Source organism: Oncorhynchus tshawytscha, linkage group LG08 (assembly GCF_018296145.1).
Source record: "Oncorhynchus tshawytscha isolate Ot180627B linkage group LG08, Otsh_v2.0, whole genome shotgun sequence".
Lineage (NCBI taxonomy): Eukaryota > Metazoa > Chordata > Actinopteri > Salmoniformes > Salmonidae > Oncorhynchus > Oncorhynchus tshawytscha.
In genome coordinates this window covers 29,220,996-29,239,787 of record NC_056436.1, presented here as the reverse complement: position 1 = coordinate 29,239,787, position 18,792 = coordinate 29,220,996, and the positions used below count along the sequence as shown (strand labels likewise).

Genomic DNA, 18,792 nt, shown 5'->3' with positions numbered 1-18,792 from the left:
AGGTAAAACCTTGAAATGCTTTGCGTTTCAAAGATATCAAGTAATAACTTTAACATGGGCACTTGAGGCCCAATACATCACTGGGGCCAAGCTTCCTGCCATCCAGGACCTACAGTATGTACTAGGCAGTGCCAGAGGAAGGCTGCAAAAAATGTCAAAGCCTCCAGTCACCCAAGTTATAGACTTCTCTCTGTTACCACACGGCAAGCGGTACCAGAGCGCCAAGTCTATGGCCAAAAGGCTCCTTAAAACAGCTTCTACACCCAAACCATAAGACTGCTGATCAGCTAATCAAATGGCCACCCGGACTATTTACATTGACCCCCCCCCCCTTTGTTTTTACACTGCTGCTACTCGCTGCTTATTATCTATGCATAGTCACTTTACCCCTACTTACGTGTACAAATGACCTCGACTAACCTGTACCCCTGCACTTTGACTCGGTACCGATACCCCCTTCATATAGCCTGGTTATTGTTATGTAATTTTATTGTGTTACTTTTTATTCTATTTTTTACTTTAGTTTATTTAGTAAATATATCCTTAACTCTATTTCTAGAACTGTGTTGCTGGTTAGGGGCTTGTAAGTAAGCATTTCACAGTAAAACACTTGTTGTGTTCGGCGCACGTTACAAAGAAAATTTGATTGGATTTTTAGGGAAAATTCCATTGCATTTCCAAGATCTCCCTGAATGTCTAGAAATTCAGACGTATCATAGAGAGGTTAGGAGTGTTGTGGTCCATTCAAACGTACTGTAGTTTCGTAGAGCGCCTGACGGTAGGAAACTGCATTGCACCTTTGCTGGAGCTGAGCAGTAAAGTTATAATTAGGTGTTTTTTCCATTGACTGGATGACCTTTCTGCAGCTTCAGTCACATGAGCGCAGACCATCTCCAGCCTCTGAACATGGCGTTGAGCCGATGTCTTCGTGGAGCTTGGACTCGAGTCTTCTCCTGTCCCCATAACCAGACTCATCGGTGTCACACACGCTTAGATGAATTTCAGATGTTTCTGTTCATTTGGGAAATGTATTTACTTGTTTTGATTGTGTTTTTTTTTTAAACACTGCTGGAGGTGGGAGAGAGGAGGGTGATCGGGGGACTGGGTTCCCGCAGGACTTCATATAGCCAGACGTAATCTCTACCTCTATTGTAAAAGGTGGCGAGACCCACTCCGTAAAAACGAGGGTCGTTTTCAATCTGTGGATATGCTGAATATACAGTATGCATTAGAATGCTGGGACAAGTCTCTCTCTGCATATTTGAGCTATACACTCTCTTTATACAATCTCTTACTTCCGCCTGAAACTGGCCATGCATTTATGGCCATCACTACCTATTTTGTGGTCTCTTATTCCTCCAGATCATATATTGGCAAACATTTTTCATCAGATAGTAATGCGACTCTGGCCCAGTCTCTTTATCTCACTGCATGCAGTGAGGAGATTCTGTTACGAAGCAGAGATCTATATAGGCTACTCTGTAGATGGAGACTTGAAATCACTACATCACTACATCCTAACGGGATAGGATCTACAATATACGTTCCAGTCTCTGGCGAATGAAGGGAGACAGGGTGGGGTAAAAGCTGGCTATACTGCATGTCATGTTGATGGGTAGGGATGAACAAAACAACATGAACTATTATTTACGTTTAGTTAACATATTTTAAGGTATGATAATTAGGCTATGGAGTATTCCGAGAGAGTATAAAATAACTAATCTTGTTGTGTTTTTCTGCCCCCATAATAGAGAACACCTCCTCCTGAGTCTTGTCTTGATGTCTATTCTTGTAGTACAGTGAAAGTGGATGGATAATCACGCTTCGTCAAACATAAGCACCCCTTGAACTATTTCAACAGCGCTCCCTCAAAAGCAAGACACAAAAAGTAGAGTATGCTTCCTTAAAGAGCTCTTCCCAGCGGCCAGCTAAATAAATATGACACCTCCTCTCCATTCCCCAGCCACACTGTTCTCATTATTCATGTGTTTTGGCTGTTTGGCGAGACCAACAAGTGAGGAGGGGAGGGGAATAAAGGAGCAGTAATGCATGGGGTTGGGGCCAGGTAGCTAGGGGCCTAGCGGGCTGTGGCCGTGGGCCGGGGCCTCCCCGGAAGGAGCAGCCCAGCCTGGGGTCTCACGGGGCCTGGCAGGGGGGAAGAAACCGAGCCAGAGAAATCCATCGGCAGCATGTTTAATTGTCATTGAATTCCCAGTTGGCGTGACTTTAAAAAACCATCCACAGGAAGAGAGCTGAGATGTTCGGAAAACATTTAGTGGATCAATATGCCGGGGAGAGCTGAGACTGGCCGGAGTGTGTGCTCAGGGACCCAGCAGAAGCCTTTCCAGTCGGAATACTGTTACATTTCTATTACTCAGACAGCAGGATCGACCTATTCAGCATATTTCTGTCCCCAGCTCAGCTGCACATGATTTACTGCTGTGTTGGTAGGGGGAGGACAGAACAGGCCAGGGGGCTCAGATCAGTTGTCTGGCTATGGCTGCAGGCACAGCAGGCTGCAGCCAACATCCCTCACCCTGGTCTGGACTGGCATGGGCCCACTCACTGCTGCTCGATCAGTCGGGAGCTTTGAGGAGACCACATCCTCTGAGGAGTCCTTTTCTGATTTATCCAGTCTTTACATCCTTTTTATTTGAATGGTGGCGTTCCATTGCGAATTTTGAGATAATTTTAATAATGTTGACATAATATCTAGAGAGTGATACAAGACAGACAGACAGACAGACAGACAGACAGACAGACAGACAGACAGACAGACAGACAGACAGACAGACAGACAGACAGACAGACAGACAGACAGACAGACAGACAGACAGACAGACAGACAGACAGACAGACAGACGCTTTCACAAGAAAAGGAGATCTCCTTACCTTCCTTGAGCATCCCCACTTTGAGACACTTCATAAAGCGGCAGGCTTGACATGACTTGCGTCTCCGTTTTGTGATCTCACACTCGTTTGTGGCGGGACAGCTGTATTCTATGTTGCCTGAAGAGAACAAGAGATGTGGTTAACCTTAGCCTGACCACGCTTTATAAGGCAGTGTATCTTCCTATTGACTCAGAGGCAAAGGAAGAGCAAAAGGTCAAATGTTCTGACCTTTTTCTCTCCTTTTTGTACATGAAGAATAAACGTAAACATATAAGTATTGATACGATAGACATGTTAGGGCATTGTCATTTACCTTTACATTGTACGAGTCACTGTGTAGATATAAAACCAGTGGAATAGTTACTGTATATCACACAGTATTCTAGAGTCTATAATCAGATTGTGCAAACCAGACATTGGGTATCAGCATTTGTTAATCATCTCCTATGCAACAATCAATTACAGTAGTGTGTCTGAGGTGAGGTGAGCCGGAGGGAGGGAGGGAGTCCTCCAGAACTCATCATGGAACCCTTTACAGACCCCACCCTGGCCCCCACTCTAAATTGGCCTCATTAATTCTGAGCGTGTCCCCTCTAGGCCCCTGGAGCAGCCAGCCATCCAGCCTGCATGCCCCTTCCCTTCTCTGTGTCCCTCTGCCTCAATAACAGGAAAGAGAGTCGGACACACGCCCCCCCCAGGCCACTTTACATAATACTCTGGCAGCCCCAAACCTGTTGTTACCACTGTTGCCATTGTTGACTACAGTGTACAGACAACAGGCCTTATGCATTATTCAAGTCCAGCAATACAGCGTCTGATTCCGGGACAACACAATGAAAAAGGGTTTCATTGCTACACAATAAAAGAGATGTTTCTGCCTGTACTGTAGCATTAGCAATAGAAAGGAAGGGCAGGATATACGATGGCATTCCCTACTTTTTACTGTAGTCAAGCTTTTCAATAAAGCGTTTCAGAATAATAGCTAGCTGCTCAAGGTCCTGAATTAGAATCATTCATTGTCCACCAAGAATGGAACAACTGAGAAACACATTTTGAGGCACACTGGAGACACAATACTGTTTTATCGTTGATGTTTTTTCTTACGTGTGTATTCTTAAACTTGGATGATGTTTTTTAATATCGACCACAAAGCCATGTTATCTATTCAACTGTTATCTCTTCAACTGTTTTCTCTTCAACTGTTATCTCTTCAACTGTTATCTATTCAACTGTTATCTATTCAACTGTTATCTCTTCAACTGTTATCTATTCAACTGTTATCTATTCAACGCTGTGTACAGCTCCTTCTACATTTAGAAAGATGAACCTAAATTACTTCAATATAATGACTTCAATACTAACATATTGTATTATCCTGTCTAACTGCATACAGACACAGTGGTTCAGCAGCTCTCCTGCCTATAGATAAACAGCCATACCCAGACACACTGGGAATCCATCCCGACACAACCAGCTTCTCTCTCTACTCTCACTCTCATTACGTGTTTTTTTTTTAAAGAGAGAGAGAGAGAAAGAGCTGTATAATATTCCAGTAGCGTTCCCCCTCCAACCCTCCAATCCCCTTTAACAACTTATGCAATTATGTTAACATTATTGGACATATCAAGCGGAGGGTCCCAAGATGTATTAAATAATTAGAAATGTCTCCTTTATATCTGGCTTAGAAATCATCATGCCAACTCCTCTCATCTCGTTGGAATTGGGGTAAATAAAGGTGTGAGGGAAGGGGAGCGATGAGGTATGATAGTCTCTGTTCCTGTTGTCTCTGTTGTCATAGCACAACCAGACCATAATAATAAGCCCATCTATTTCCCATCTGTTCACAGGAGGCAATCAGAGTAGCCGTCTCTGGTATCTATAGGCTGTTACCCTGCTGTGGTTGCTTCTTTATGATACTGTCTCAACTGCAATACTTTGGCACCTTTATACAAACCCCTTATGCCCAGAGAACCTTAAGTTACATTTCATTTCATCCAATGCATTGTCCTAGAATCTGGGTTGTAGATTTATCACATGAATTAAACATCATGATATTGAACATTATGTAATTGGCAGATGTATATGGTATGCTGCCTGCCTGCCAGACAAACACTGCAGAGCTGACCCTGGTCCCTGGCTAACCCACAGGACACTCATGTTGACGGGGGAGACTTCTCCCTCCACTACACCCCTCCCTCCCCTGCTCTTCCCTCCACACCAGGAGCAGGGTTTGAACACCTGCACAAGGCACACCTGAAAGCTAACTGAGACCATGGACAAATAACACACACTCATACTCTCTCATTATACACTTAAATTACAGCATGCACAGGCCAACTCATGTGCTGCCTCAAAAAAATAAAAAATAAAAAATAACGGACTGGTTCACCTATAGTGACATTTATAGCTCAAGGGCTGATCCTCGGCGACAAATGTCTATTCATGTCTATTCATACAATCAGTCAGTCAAGCATTTGAGGGTTATATATAACCAGAACGCTGGGTTCATATTTGGTTTCAAAGGTTACCGTATGAAACAAATAACATAAAAAATATTTTCTTCTCTCAATTTATTTTATGGCTTTTCAGGACCTGTGCCAGGGCAGTGAGGGGAAAGTCAGGTCCTGTAAGTAAATTACAGTAAAATGGCAGGTATTTCTCATCAAAATCGAAACTGACTTTTACAGGCTTACTGTCAAGGTCTATTACTTCATATAAAAAAGAGGGCCACTGAGTTCAGTTGGTTTTCAAGCAATTTTACACTTGGGTTCAAAACGAGAGAAAAATAAGGTTCAATAAGAGATTTATGTTTTTGATTGGCGGGGCACGCGAGGTGCGGGACGGGACTATGATTAGGGAGCTATAAGAGCATGAGTATTTCCGGGATGGATGCTGATCTAGGTTGACGTTAATTTGGGCCTGGGCTTGACTAATGTATCTATCTCCATGTAAGAGTTCAGGGGGCTTTTCATTGGATGAATATGTGACAGAAGATGGATTTGCCATTCCTTCCTGTCTAAAAGGTAGGGGCATCAGGTCTCTTTTACAGCAGTGGAACGTAAGGAAGTAGAGAGAAGAGAAATGAAGCTAGGAACCCCAGGTTGAAAAACAGACATTTACGGAAAATATTCCGTGCGGACAAAGTCAACTGTGTGGTCACTATTGTCTCAAATTGTTCTCAGATGAAATGCATTTCATTGTGTGCTAAAGATGTCAAGGGAAAAATGTCCATTAGCTTTAGTGTTATTGCTTAGAAACAATATGATGAATGAGTGTGAAAGATACGTCTCCTGTGTTGTTCTCATTAAGGGATGTCGTCTCACACACTCCACCCTGGATAGACAGCCTCATTATTTCTTTAATTAATCAGGTCTCATCTACTGAAACCTCTTCTTCATCCAAGGGCTTTATGTCCCACTGTTTACTGCGCCCTCTTCCTCCTCTAGTCATCCTGTGTGGTTTTTATTATTTCAGAGGCTTTCGGCCCCCTCCTCCTCCCCCTCCTCCAACGTCCCATGGTCCTCCTCCCTGTCCTGTTCTGCCTGGATTGGGACCCCTGTCTGATTATTATGCCATTAAGCCTCTCCTCCTCTGAAAGAGCGCTCGGGTCCCTCTCCAATCTAAAGAAGTCCTCGTTTTTTTCTCTCCCTCCTTTCCCTGAAATTACCCGGCGTGCGATGCGTGCCTGAGTTTCTAATTGGCCCTGCTGTCCCTGGAGACAGCCCCCTCCCTTCCTCCTAATGAAAAGCCTCGGCCTTAATTACACTTTCCAAACGCTGATTGTTATTGACAAAACTCCTGTGGCTCGGACAAACGACGGCAGATTAGCTCCATTACAGGCAGCCCTCCAAGAGGAGAAAGAGAGGGATTTCAAATCGACAATGCAAAGTGAGGGAGGGAAAAAAAAGAGAGAACTTTCAATTTTTCTTTTCATGTACCTCTCTCTTAATCGTTTGGGCCATTGCTCCACTTAAGACGTCTCTTTCTTCCCAGATTGCTATTTTCTGTTCTATTGTGTGTCGCCGTCAATGTTTTGTAGCGGGGGGACAAAAGCATAGTTATGTTACTTGAGAGAAAATGTTCATCTTTTGTCAATAGACAGGATAGCTGATGGCAGCATGGGTAAACAGCAGGATTTGGCCTAATGCTTCTGTTTGCCTGCGAAGGTACATAGACTGTTTAAAGCTGATAGGATTTGGGATGTCCAAAATCAACACCTAGGCCTGCTAGACAGCCTCCACTCCATAACATGGGAGCAATAATGGCATTTTAAGGGGGGACATTTTTAAGAAGCTAAGGACCTCAATTGAGATGTACAGACTATTATATTTACAGAACATATATGAGACATGTACAATGCCAAACGTTTTTTATTTAACTAAGGCAAGTCAGTTAAGAACAAATTCCTATTTACAATGACGACCTAGGAACAGTTGTTTAACTGCCTTGTTCAGGGGCAGAACGTCAGCTTGTTAGCTTGGGGATTCAATCTAGCAACCTTTTGGTTACTGGCCCAACACTCTAACCACTAGGCTAGCTGCCGCCCGAAGGTATAAATATATAATAAATACATTTGACTCCTAAGTACAGTGCACTCCAAAAGTACTGGGACAGTGACAAGTGTGTTGTTGTTTTGGCTCTGTACTCCAGCACTTTGGATTTGAAATTCTACAATGACTATGATGTTACATTGCAGACTGACAGCTTTCATTTGAGGGTCTTTTAATCCATATCAGGTGAACCAATTAGAAATGGCAGCACTTATTGTATATAGTCCCCCCATTTTAGGGCAGCAGAAGTATTGGGACAAATTCACTTATATGTGTATTAAAATATTACATAGTTAAGTATTTGGTTCCATGTTCATAGCTCGCAATGACCACATCCAGCTTGTGACTCTACACTTTTCTTGGATGCATTTGCTGTTTAGGTTGTGTTTCAGATTATTTTCTGACCAATAGAAATGAATGTCAAATAATTTATTGGGTCATTTTGGAGTCACTTTTATTGTAAAAAATAATGTTTCTTAAAACACTTCTACATTAATGTGGATGCTACCATGATTAAGGATAATCCTGGATGAATCATCAATAATGACGAGTGAGAAAGTTAGAAGGATCATTATCATATCATAACCCCCCCCCCCCGAATAACCCCTTATTTTATTATTATTGTTTACACTCCCTGGACTCTAAACACACGCTCACACATACTACACTGACAGCAGGGTGTGTGAAGAATGTGAATGGTACTGTATGTGTGTGTATGTGTGTGTGTTTTGTATGTGTGTGTGTTAGAGTGTCACTCGGTACCGGTACCCCTTGTATATAGCTTTGTTGTTGTTATAGTTCTTTTGATTGTGTTACTATTTTTCCTTTAGTTTATTTACCACATTTTTCTTACTCACTTTTTTTGCATTGTTGGTTAAGGGCTCGTAAGTAAGTATTTCACGGTAAGGTCTACACATGTTGTATTTCACGGTAAGGTCTACACATGTTGTATTTCACGGTAAGGTCTACACATGTTGCATTTCACGGTAAGGTCTACACATGTTGTATTTCACGGTAAGGTCTACACATGTTGTATTTCACGGTAAGGTCTACACATGTTGTATTTCACGGTAAGGTCTACACATGTTGCATTTCACGGTAAGGTCTACACATGTTGTATTTCACGGTAAGGTCTACACATGTTGTATTTCACGGTAAGGTCTACACATGTTGTATTTCACGGTAAGGTCTACACATGTTGTATTTCACGGTAAGGTCTACACATGTTGTATTTCACGGTAAGGTCTACACATGTTGTATTTCACGGTAAGGTCTACACATGTTGCATTTCACGGTAAGGTCTACACATGTTGTATTTCATGGTAAGGTCTACACATGTTGTATTTCACGGTAAGGTCTACACATGTTGTATTTCACGGTAAGGTCTACACATGTTGCATTTCACGGTAAGGTCTACACATGTTGTATTTCACGGTAAGGTCTACACATGTTGTATTTCACGGTAAGGTCTACACATGTTGCATTTCACGGTAAGGTCTACACATGTTGTATTTCACGGTAAGGTCTACACATGTTGTATTTCACGGTAAGGTCTACACATGTTGCATTTCACGGTAAGGTCTATACATGTTGCATTTCACGGTAAGGTCTACACATGTTGCATTTCACGGTAAGGTCTACACATGTTGCATTTCACGGTAAGGTCTACATATGTTGTATTTCACGGTAAGGTCTACACATGTTGCATTTCACGGTAAGGTCTACACATGTTGCATTTCACGGTAAGGTCTACACATGTTGCATTTCACGGTAAGGTCTGCATCTGTTGTATTTGGCACATATGACACAAAATTTGATTTGATTGGAAAACGCTAGCCTCCCGTTATTGTAAGTAAGGTATTTGTGCGTCTGTAACTTTCTCACTTGTCATTATTCAGGATTCATTTAGGATTATCCATAATCATGGTAGCGTCCACAAGAGTGTAGAAGTGTTTAGAAACATATTATATTCTTATTTACTATAAAAGTGTCTCAAAAATGGCAAAATGCATTATTTACTATTCATTTCTAATTGGCATAAAATAATATAGTCTCCTTATTTTATTGTGATACTATATCCTTTTTATTTAGCAAATATTTGTCTTACTGTTTTAACTCTGCATTGTTGGGAATGGGTTCGTAAGTAAACATTTCACTCTAGTCTACACCTGTTGTATTCGGCACATGTGAACTCTACAATTTTATTTTATATTATTTTAATTTGAAACACAACCAAAACATACAGCAAATGCATCCTTCAAGTTTGTAGAGTCACAGGCTGGATGTGGTCATTGTGTGCTAAGAATATGGTACCAAATACTACACATTTGACTACTTTAATACACATATAAGTGAATTTGTCCCAATACTTTTGTTCCCCTAAAATGGGGGGGGACTATGTACAAAAAATGCTGTAATTTCTAAACGGTTCCCTCAAATTAAAGCTGACAGCCTTTAACAGCCTTTCATAGTCTTGCATAGTCATTATATCATTTCAAATCCAAAGTGCTAGAGTACAGAGCTAAAACAAACAAGAATATAATCGCTGTCCCATTACTTTTGGAGCTCACTGTATGTTCACCTTAATGCATGACACTAAATATAAAAATATTAGTTTTCATTTGAATTTCTCCCATTCTCACGCAGACTGTCTGAGCTTAGGCAGGGACAGCTGTGCATGTTGAGCAGTGATTTTCCCTGGCTCAATAATATCTCCCTCCGTACCATAGGTCCCACTGATTAATGTAGGACAGAGCACACAGAGAGACACACAGTGGGGGGCCTGTCATTGCCTCTCTAATGGGAACCTGTGATACATCATACCATGCAGATCTGCACTCACACCCTATTCCTCAGGCACTCACTCACACACACACACATGCAGCACAGACACACACACACACACACACACACACACACACACACACACACACACACACACACAGGACAGGACAGGACAGGACACAAGCACCTGCTGATGATAACCCCTGATGATGATGTCACGACCACTGCCCCTTACCTACCCACCCAGCAGATGACGTCATCGCAAGCGACGGGCTAGTGGCCTATCCTGTGTGTGGCTGTCAACTTTGTATTCAGCCCCTGTGGACATGTGTTGTCTCATACTGTGCTGCACTGCATGTGATTCCCCTCACTATTAATGAAGGTGTCCTGGGTGTCATAGCAATACAGGCCATTGATAGCAGCACAACTGGAGGCACCAGCGTTTCAAACATATACCTTTTCCCAGGGAGATAAAGGGAGATGATGTAGGTCAACAGCTACATTACAAGGTGGTAGTTCAGGGCAGTAGGTGATTGTGTTCAGACCACAGAGAGATACAGTACATCTTCTAGTGTGTGTTTTATGCTGGAGGAGGAGGAGACGTGAAACACTGTATGGAGTGTATTGTTGTGTCTGAAAGGGGGGCAGATCCCTTGTACTGAGTGTGTTTGTGTGTCTGTGGAGGGGGGGGCATCAGGGAAATACCTTGTATTGTCCTTTTAAAGAAGGCTTTGCAGGCCTCACATGAGGCCACGCCGTAGTGATACCCAGAGGCTATATCTCCACAGACCAGGCACAGCCTCTTGGGGATGGAGTTCAACATGTATTCGCACTTAATGGGTGAGTCCTCCATGATGTTGCTAGAGCAGTCGTCGTAGCGCTTGCGGCAGGCGCCGGGGCCTAGCCCGCCGGGCGTGAACATGGGCGGAGAGTCCAGGCCGTTGGAGTGGCTGTTCATGGCGCTGACATAGCCGCCGCTGGCATCCGAGTTGCCGCTGGGGCTGTGGTGGCTGACCGTGTCGATGACTGAGGAGGGGCTGGACGGCTCCGTCTTGATGTAGGACCCACAGCTGGAGGGAAGGTGCCGGTCATCGGCAGCCATTCTATTCAGCAGCCTGGAGAAGGGGGGAAAGGAGAGGGGAGGGTAATTTGCACGGTTTGTCTGACTACAGACATGAACAGCTTCAGATCGACTGGTGCTACCCACAAAACAAAAATCTATACACATTATCTAACGACACAATGACAGCTACAGAGAGAGAACGCATTTTTGCACAATTTGACTGTGGGAAAACTCTGTAGGCTACTGTTCACACAGATCAAGTCCCTTCACACTCCCACACTCCAAAGAGGACTTACTACATTATCAGCTGTTCTCTTTTATTCTGACCCCCCCGACATTTATGTTAGCCTAACCATCACCATTAACCAGCCAACCAGGTGGGAGGATCCTAAGCGCCTCATTAACCCCACACTCCACCAGCCGTGAGAGAGAGAGAACACACAGGTGCAATAAACACGCTCAACACTGACCACACTCCTTCTGCTTTAACACAGAAACACAACCACAGCTGACACTGGATGGCACCATGCCTGGGACACATATTTAAGACTAGGTTAAAGGAAGCCAGAGCACAGAGAACTTATCTGGAGCGGTCTCCTTGAGTCAGCAGTCAGGCAAAAAGAAACATGATGGCAAAAGGATATTGACTTTGTTCACTGTCTGGTTGATAACAGAATTTCTGAATTTTCTGATGTTGTGCCTGCCTTGAGTGAAATAAAGTGCAGCCAGTTGACACAACGCAGCTTCAAAAACCCCAAAACAGCTCATTGTCCATTCGATTTGATTTATGTTTCCTTCCACCACATGTAAAGTGGACTGGGAGAACAGATAAAACAGTACTGCTCTCTTGTAATATGGACTTTTCCTGGGTCAACAGAGTGAACAGAGTGAACTGAGGAGATGGAGTGCTATAAGAGAGGGATAACCTCTAAGTATTCTAAAGGTGGTGTGGACACAATGACGTCAGGGTCGTGGCGGGGTCACACACACACCTCTGCACTAGGCACCCCTGACAAGGTGAAAGGTTGTCTGCACTCATCCACATTCATGAAATTGAGCCTTGCGTGACTTATGCAAATGCAAACACCGGGGTTCCTGGTTGAGTGGCAGCTAGTCAGCCCAGGTTCTACCTTAACACGTTAGTTATATTAGTATATTGCCAAATAATGGTAATGTTTACATAGTTCCCATGTCAGTTTGCCATCGGCAGGGAAGAGAAAGGGTAGACACTCTCTACCAGTATGCCTAACGTCTCTATCAGGATTTATCCATGACTGGACGTCTCAGACTGCTACAGAGTGCAGAGAGGGAAAGGGAAAGGCCTTTCCATACACCATCGGCCAGCCGGAGAAGGGCCAGCCAGGATAGCTGTCTCTCTCTCTGGCTGATTTAATTGTAAGGGTGGGTGATGGTAGGGTTCAGGCCCAGGGTCAGTGGGTCAACCTTATTTTCTCACCCTGGCTTCCTGGGCCCGTGGAGATGGGGGTCAGTGTGTCAAATTAAATCTCATTCCCAGGTTTTCCCATGTATATTCATTGGAACTCCAGGTGCCCACCACCTCTGAAAATTCACAAAAAGGTTAACTGCTAAAATAAATATTAAAAAATGCCCCCTGTTAAAACCGTTGACCTTGTGGAATAAGCCCTTTGTCTGAACACTCCTGGAACTTTTTTCAATATAGAACGTACACAATATAAAACCGATAACCACCTTTTATACTAGGGATCATGGCACTCAATTTACAGTATTTCTCACAGTAACTATAAAAACAAGTTGGACAATACCTATAAAAAACATTGAGAAGGTCAAAGTAAAGCCAAGGAAGTTTGAAGGTTTTTTTCTCCCCGTGTTTGAAGGAATATTTAGTATTTCAGATAGATTACTCTATGTACTCTTAAAAAGTAAGAGCAAAATAAAACTATTTGCAAGATAATGAAATAAAATAGCTCCATCTCCTTGATGCTTTTTTAACATACATGTAATGTCTTCGTTTAAATAACTTGTGGGTTCCATCCACATAAATGAATGAAAGGAGTCTCTATTCATCCGCTTTATGTTCTCTACTTCAGACAGCTCTGTGCACCTGTGTGATAGGACACCTGCACTCGGCTTCTTAAAGGCTCTATATTAAAATGGCAGCACGCCGTTAGATGGCTCTATTTAGCTTTTATTCACAAATTCAGAGTAAGCTTAACCCCAGTTCAAAGGTCACCTCCAGGGTGACACTTAGCATAATTGCATAAGTGTCTAAACTGTTTCCCCTCCAGCTCTATGTGGTCATATATAATACATGTTCTGGCTACAATTCCCTTAACTCATTCTGCAATGACACATTATGCTACTGCTCTGCTTATGTTTTTAACAAGGCTGGTTATATTGATTAATGACATTGAATGAATACTAACCATTTTAACCTAGTGTACATTAATCAAATATTTTCTTAAATTTACAGAAATATTATTTTTCTCAAATGGGGCAGGTTCAAATAAAATCTATAAACACTATTAATAATGTGGCAAATATAATATGAACATAAATAATTTGACAGCAGGAATTGTGTTAATAAAAACACAACATATTGACCAGGTGCTAATTATGATGTATCCCAGACAGGACATAAAATTAAGAGGTCCACTGAACTGATCAAGACCCAGGTATGTTGTGAAATCCATAGTTATGTCTTCCTCTCAAGTACAGGAAGTGTCCTTCCCGTTCTGCTGCTCAGCTGCATACTGGAGGATTGCACGTCAAAGATATATCTCTCTCTCGCCCTTTTCCTCCTCCTTTCTTTCTCTTTGTACCGATCAAAATGCATGCTGAGTGGTGGGTTATGGGCCCACAAAAGCACACTGCGCAGTTTGGTTTTAATCTGATTCCAGCTGGTCCTCCTAACAGCATTTCAGATCAGTAATATCATTCCACTGCTGCTGCTGTGACCAGGATTAGCTGCCCTAATGATCTCCTCTCCAGCTCCTCTATCGCTCTCTGCTCCGCTTCTTCAGGAGGAGAGGGAACTGAGGAGCACCCGTCCTCATGTCTCAGCCATTCACTTCTTTGCCTGGGCCTCCGGCAGCATTCTGAACACGGCCTGAACATTCTGAACACTGTCACAGGAAGACGACAGAGCCTGGAGAAACTAATTGGGCCAATTTGTAGGTATTCCTACTGTGAGCTGTATGCTGACTTCTGTAGCGTGCTAATGTCTGTACTGTACTGAAGTGTTAAACACATACACGGACAGACACTCAGACGTTCTGTCTCTCTGACTCACATTAGCATTTCCTCTTTCTATGAGCACATTACACAACTCGAGTGCTTATATTAAAAGCTCAACTCAAAAAGGGAGAAAATGTAAAATGTGTACTCAAACGATTCGTCCTGCGCCTGAGTTTTATGGCATGATGAGATAATTTAGAATGTACTTTTCACTCTCTGAGCTGTGGGATGCCAAAAACCTGGTTTGATAGTGTTGGCTAACCTCATCCCAGCCCCCAACCCCTCACCCTAAGCAGATGGAGGGGGGGGGGGTGATATCAGATGCCCCAGTAGGGGCAGAGGAGGCCCCTGGGCGATGTCCCTGATAAGCTACTGGCCCCAGAGTCAGCGCAGGAGGAGGAACTCAATTAGCTCCTGACAGACCGTCTCAGCCTCCAGCCACCACCAGAGCCCACTGGCAGCTGCCATGGTGACCTCTCCTCCAGTGGCCACCGCCACCTCTTACCACTCAGCCGACCGCACGGCTGCATGGAGGACGACTCATTTAGGGAGATGGGAACGAGGGCTGACTGACTGAAACCAGATCACAGGCTGACTGGCTACAATCACTGGAATACACATGTCTCCAAACATCATCTTTAGGACGGGACGTTTCTGGAGGGTTTCTGTATTCACATGGGGCCATGGAAATGAAATGGGATAGGGGGTCAGGGCTTGGGGGGAGGGGGGTGTAGGGGGAACCATGTGAAATATGGAGAATGCCTTTCTATATAACTGGGTCCAGGTTAATAACCCTCGGAGGAATGGGGACAAAAGACGTCTGGGACAATTTTGAGTGTGTGTGTGTGTGTGTGTGTGTGTGTGCGCGTGCGCGCGTGCGTGTGTGTGTGTGTGTGTGTGTGAGAGAAAGTGAGGAGGGGGAGATGGATCTGAGTAAATGTGAAAGGAGGCAGGGGTTGGTATAGAGGCTAGAGGCACTCCCTGCACCTCATAGGGACCCATTTCATCTGGGAGAAACTCCTCATTTGGGATTTTCTCATTCATTAGTCCTGCTCTAAACAGATAGAGGAAGGGGCAGCGTGGGTGTGGAGGGGTGGGAGGGAGAGGCCTCTTTGTTAACGAACACGTTGCCTGACAGAGATGTATGATGTGCTGTTCTATAGAAGAACACAATAGAGGAATAAGATAGCAGACAGAAAATCAGAAATCCAAAAAGAGGGGGAGATGCAGAGCTACAGAGAGAGAGAGAGAGAGAGAGAGAGAGAGAGAGAGAGAGAGAAAGAAAGAAAGAAAGAGAGGAGAGAGAGGAATGGATGTTTATGCATGCTTATGGAGAGCAGCGCGGGCCCCAGATCAATAGTCCGTAGGCCAGGGGATGGGTGTACATGGAGCTGGGTGGTGCAGGGTTACCACTGGGGGGACCATGCTGCTCCGTTGCCCGGCCAATTAACTTCTTCAGTCTCCAGCAGAGGATTAAATTTAGCTGCTCCACAGCGATGTCACTGTAGTCTTTATAAAGCCATGAGCTCACTCACTACGACAACATGAGCCACACGCACCAACAGGCCAGCCACAAGATAGTGCTGGCTGCCCAAGAAGACACAGATCACATCTATTGATCCCCCCCCACCCCTTTCCTTCCTGTTGGAAAGATGCTGGCAGGAAAAACAGGCCCTCTTATGATACAGGCACTGCTGTTTGTCTGACGTAAACTGTCTGAGTGACACTGGAGAGATCCTATTCTGAAAAGGGCTAAGGATCCTCAGAAAACAAATGGAGGTAGGAAAGATCGGATGAAGATGCCAGAACCCTGTTAGGGAATGGGTTACCAGTTTAAACATTCTTCTACGGCAGTAGAAGAGTTAACACACTACTCTGCATACCCAGCAGAGAAGCTCCCTGTAGAGTAGGACAGCTCATCATCACATGGAACAAAAAGTAGATCAGTACAGCCCTGGCTTGGCACACATTAGGATCCTATAGTGCATCATTTCATCTCAATGTAGGAAGAAAGTCTAATGGTGCTCGTTCAGAAAAAGAATCAGCAACCATCAAATCTGTCATCAAGAGCATTAATCGTTGGCAGTGGATGCCTAATGCCTAATCATAAAGAATTGTGTAAGACATATCCAACAGACATTGTCTAACAGCTTTAACAAGTTTTCCATTTCCTGGCCTAAACCAGAGACGCAGAGACCTGGCTCCAGCTGTCCCACCACACAACACTGTTCTGGAACCAGCACAGACACACCACCCTGTCTACCAGGCCAAAGGGCAACTATAACCAGCAAGGGAACAATATGTGTAATATCAAACTGGTCCACACATACATTTCTGGAAATATAGCTAATGCACAGGGCGCATGTCTAGGGTAAAAGACACTGCATTGACTCTGCAGTGTGTGTGTATAGACTACAAACAGAGGGAAATATTATTGTAAAGGGTTAAGCCTGTTTAAAGCAGACCAATGTAAATCACAGGTTTAGACACAGTGAGAGTACAGGGGGACAGAGGCAAGGAGCCATGCATGAAATTACTTCATTAATCTTCCTCTGATAGACTGTCTTGTTTAGGGGGGAACTCTACCTGCTTCAAACAAAGAGCCCGTCCTGCCACTACCATAAATTATCCTCTTCATCAGAGGAAGGGACAAACACACACACAGACAAATATACTAGGTTAAATTAACCGGGGCAAAATTAGTGAGTTTATCAGTTGTCCAGAACAATTTAACTGCAATCAAATGTGTAAATGTTTATACAGGCTCACACATAAACAGCACATATACACACGGTTGAGATCCAAATATGTTGTCAAATATGTAACACTGAAACGATGTGAAATGTTGAACATATATAGTTTGCTGATAATCGACACTGATAAAGAAATGAGAAAGAACAAAATACATTTAATATTGTTAATTTCACTAAATGGGTTGTTTGTTTGTGGCATCTTTGAGTCAAACACAAGTACATTTTTGTCTCTCATTTAACGATCAACAATCAACAATGTAATATATGGCGCCACCAACTGCTGGTCTTCTTCCAGGGCTACTGTATGTGGTGGTGTGGTAAAATTGAACAAAAATTCTCGAGGTGGTGTGGTATATGGCCAATATATCATGGCTAAGGGCTGTTCTTACGCACGACGCAACGCTGAGTTCCTGGATACAGCCCTGTGGTATATTGGCTATATTCCACAAACCCCTGTGGTGCCTTATTGCTATTATAAACTGGTTACCAACGTAATTAGAGAAGTAAAAATAAATGTTTGTCATACCTGTGGTATACGGTCTGATATATCACGGCTATCAGACAATCAGCATTCAGAACTCTAACCACCAAGTTTATAAGTTCCTTTAGACCATTATAGAGCCAGGGCCGCTCTCCCAGGTCTCTGCCCGGTCTCTCCCTGGTCTCTACCTGGTCTCTCCCTGGTCTCTCCCAGGTCTCTCCCCGGTCTCTCCCTGGTCTCTCCCTGGTCTCTCCCTGGTCTCTCCCAGGTCTCTCCCTGGTCTCTCCCCGGTCTCTCCCTGGTCTCTCCCGGTCTCTCGCCGGTCTCTCCTGGTCTCTCCCTGGTCTCTCCCAGGTCTCTCCCGGTCTCTCCCCGGTCTCTCCCGGTCTCTCCCTGGTCTCTCCCAGGTCTCTCCCGGTCTCTCCCGGTGGTCTCTCCCTGGTCTCTCCCTGGTCTCTCCCAGGTCTCTCCCGGTCTCTCCCCGGTCCCCCTGGTCTCTCCCGGGTCTCTCCCGGTCTCTACCTGGTCTCTCCCTGGTCTCTCCCAGGTCTCTCCCGGTCTCTCCCGGTCTCCCTCCCCGGTCTCTCCCTGGTCTCTCCCCAGTCTCTCCCAGGTCTCTCCCGGTCTCTCCCTGGTCTCTCCCCGGTCTCTACCTGGTCTCTCCCAGGTCTCTCCCAGGTCTCCCGGTCTCTACCTGGTCTCTCCCGGTCTCTCCCCGGTCTCTCCTGGTCTCTACCCGGTCTCTCCCGGTCTCTCCCGGTCTCTCCCCCGGTCTCTCCCGGTCTCTCCCTGGTCTCTCCCTGGTCTCTCCCAGGTCTCTCCCTGGTCTCTCCCTGGTCTCTCCCTGTCTCTCCCAGGTCTCTACCTGGTCTCTCCCTGGTCTCTGCCTGGTCTCTCCATGGTCTCTCCCTGGTCTCTCCCTGTCTCTCCCAGGTCTCTACCTGGTCTCTCCCTGGTCTCTGCCTGGTCTCTCCCAGGTCTCTCCATGGTCTCTCCCTGGTCTCTCCCTGGAACCTTCCTGGTCTCTCCCTGGTCTCTACCTGGTCTCTCCCT

At 44.6% G+C, this 18,792-nt stretch overlaps 1 protein-coding gene across 2 annotated transcripts in view; it reads right to left on the bottom strand.

Annotated features, from left to right (window-relative positions):
• LOC112256693 (steroid hormone receptor ERR2) overlaps positions 1–18,792 on the bottom strand; it is a 60,832-nt gene that overhangs the window by 33,135 nt on the left and 8,905 nt on the right. For both annotated transcript variants that reach the window (XM_024430117.1, XM_024430118.1), the window contains 2 exons: positions 10,932–11,341; positions 2,893–3,009 (listed from right to left, as the gene is read on the bottom strand). In XM_024430117.1, the coding sequence (XP_024285885.1) occupies positions 2,893–3,009; positions 10,932–11,341 (527 nt within the window). The remainder of the gene's footprint in view (positions 1–2,892; positions 3,010–10,931; positions 11,342–18,792) is intronic.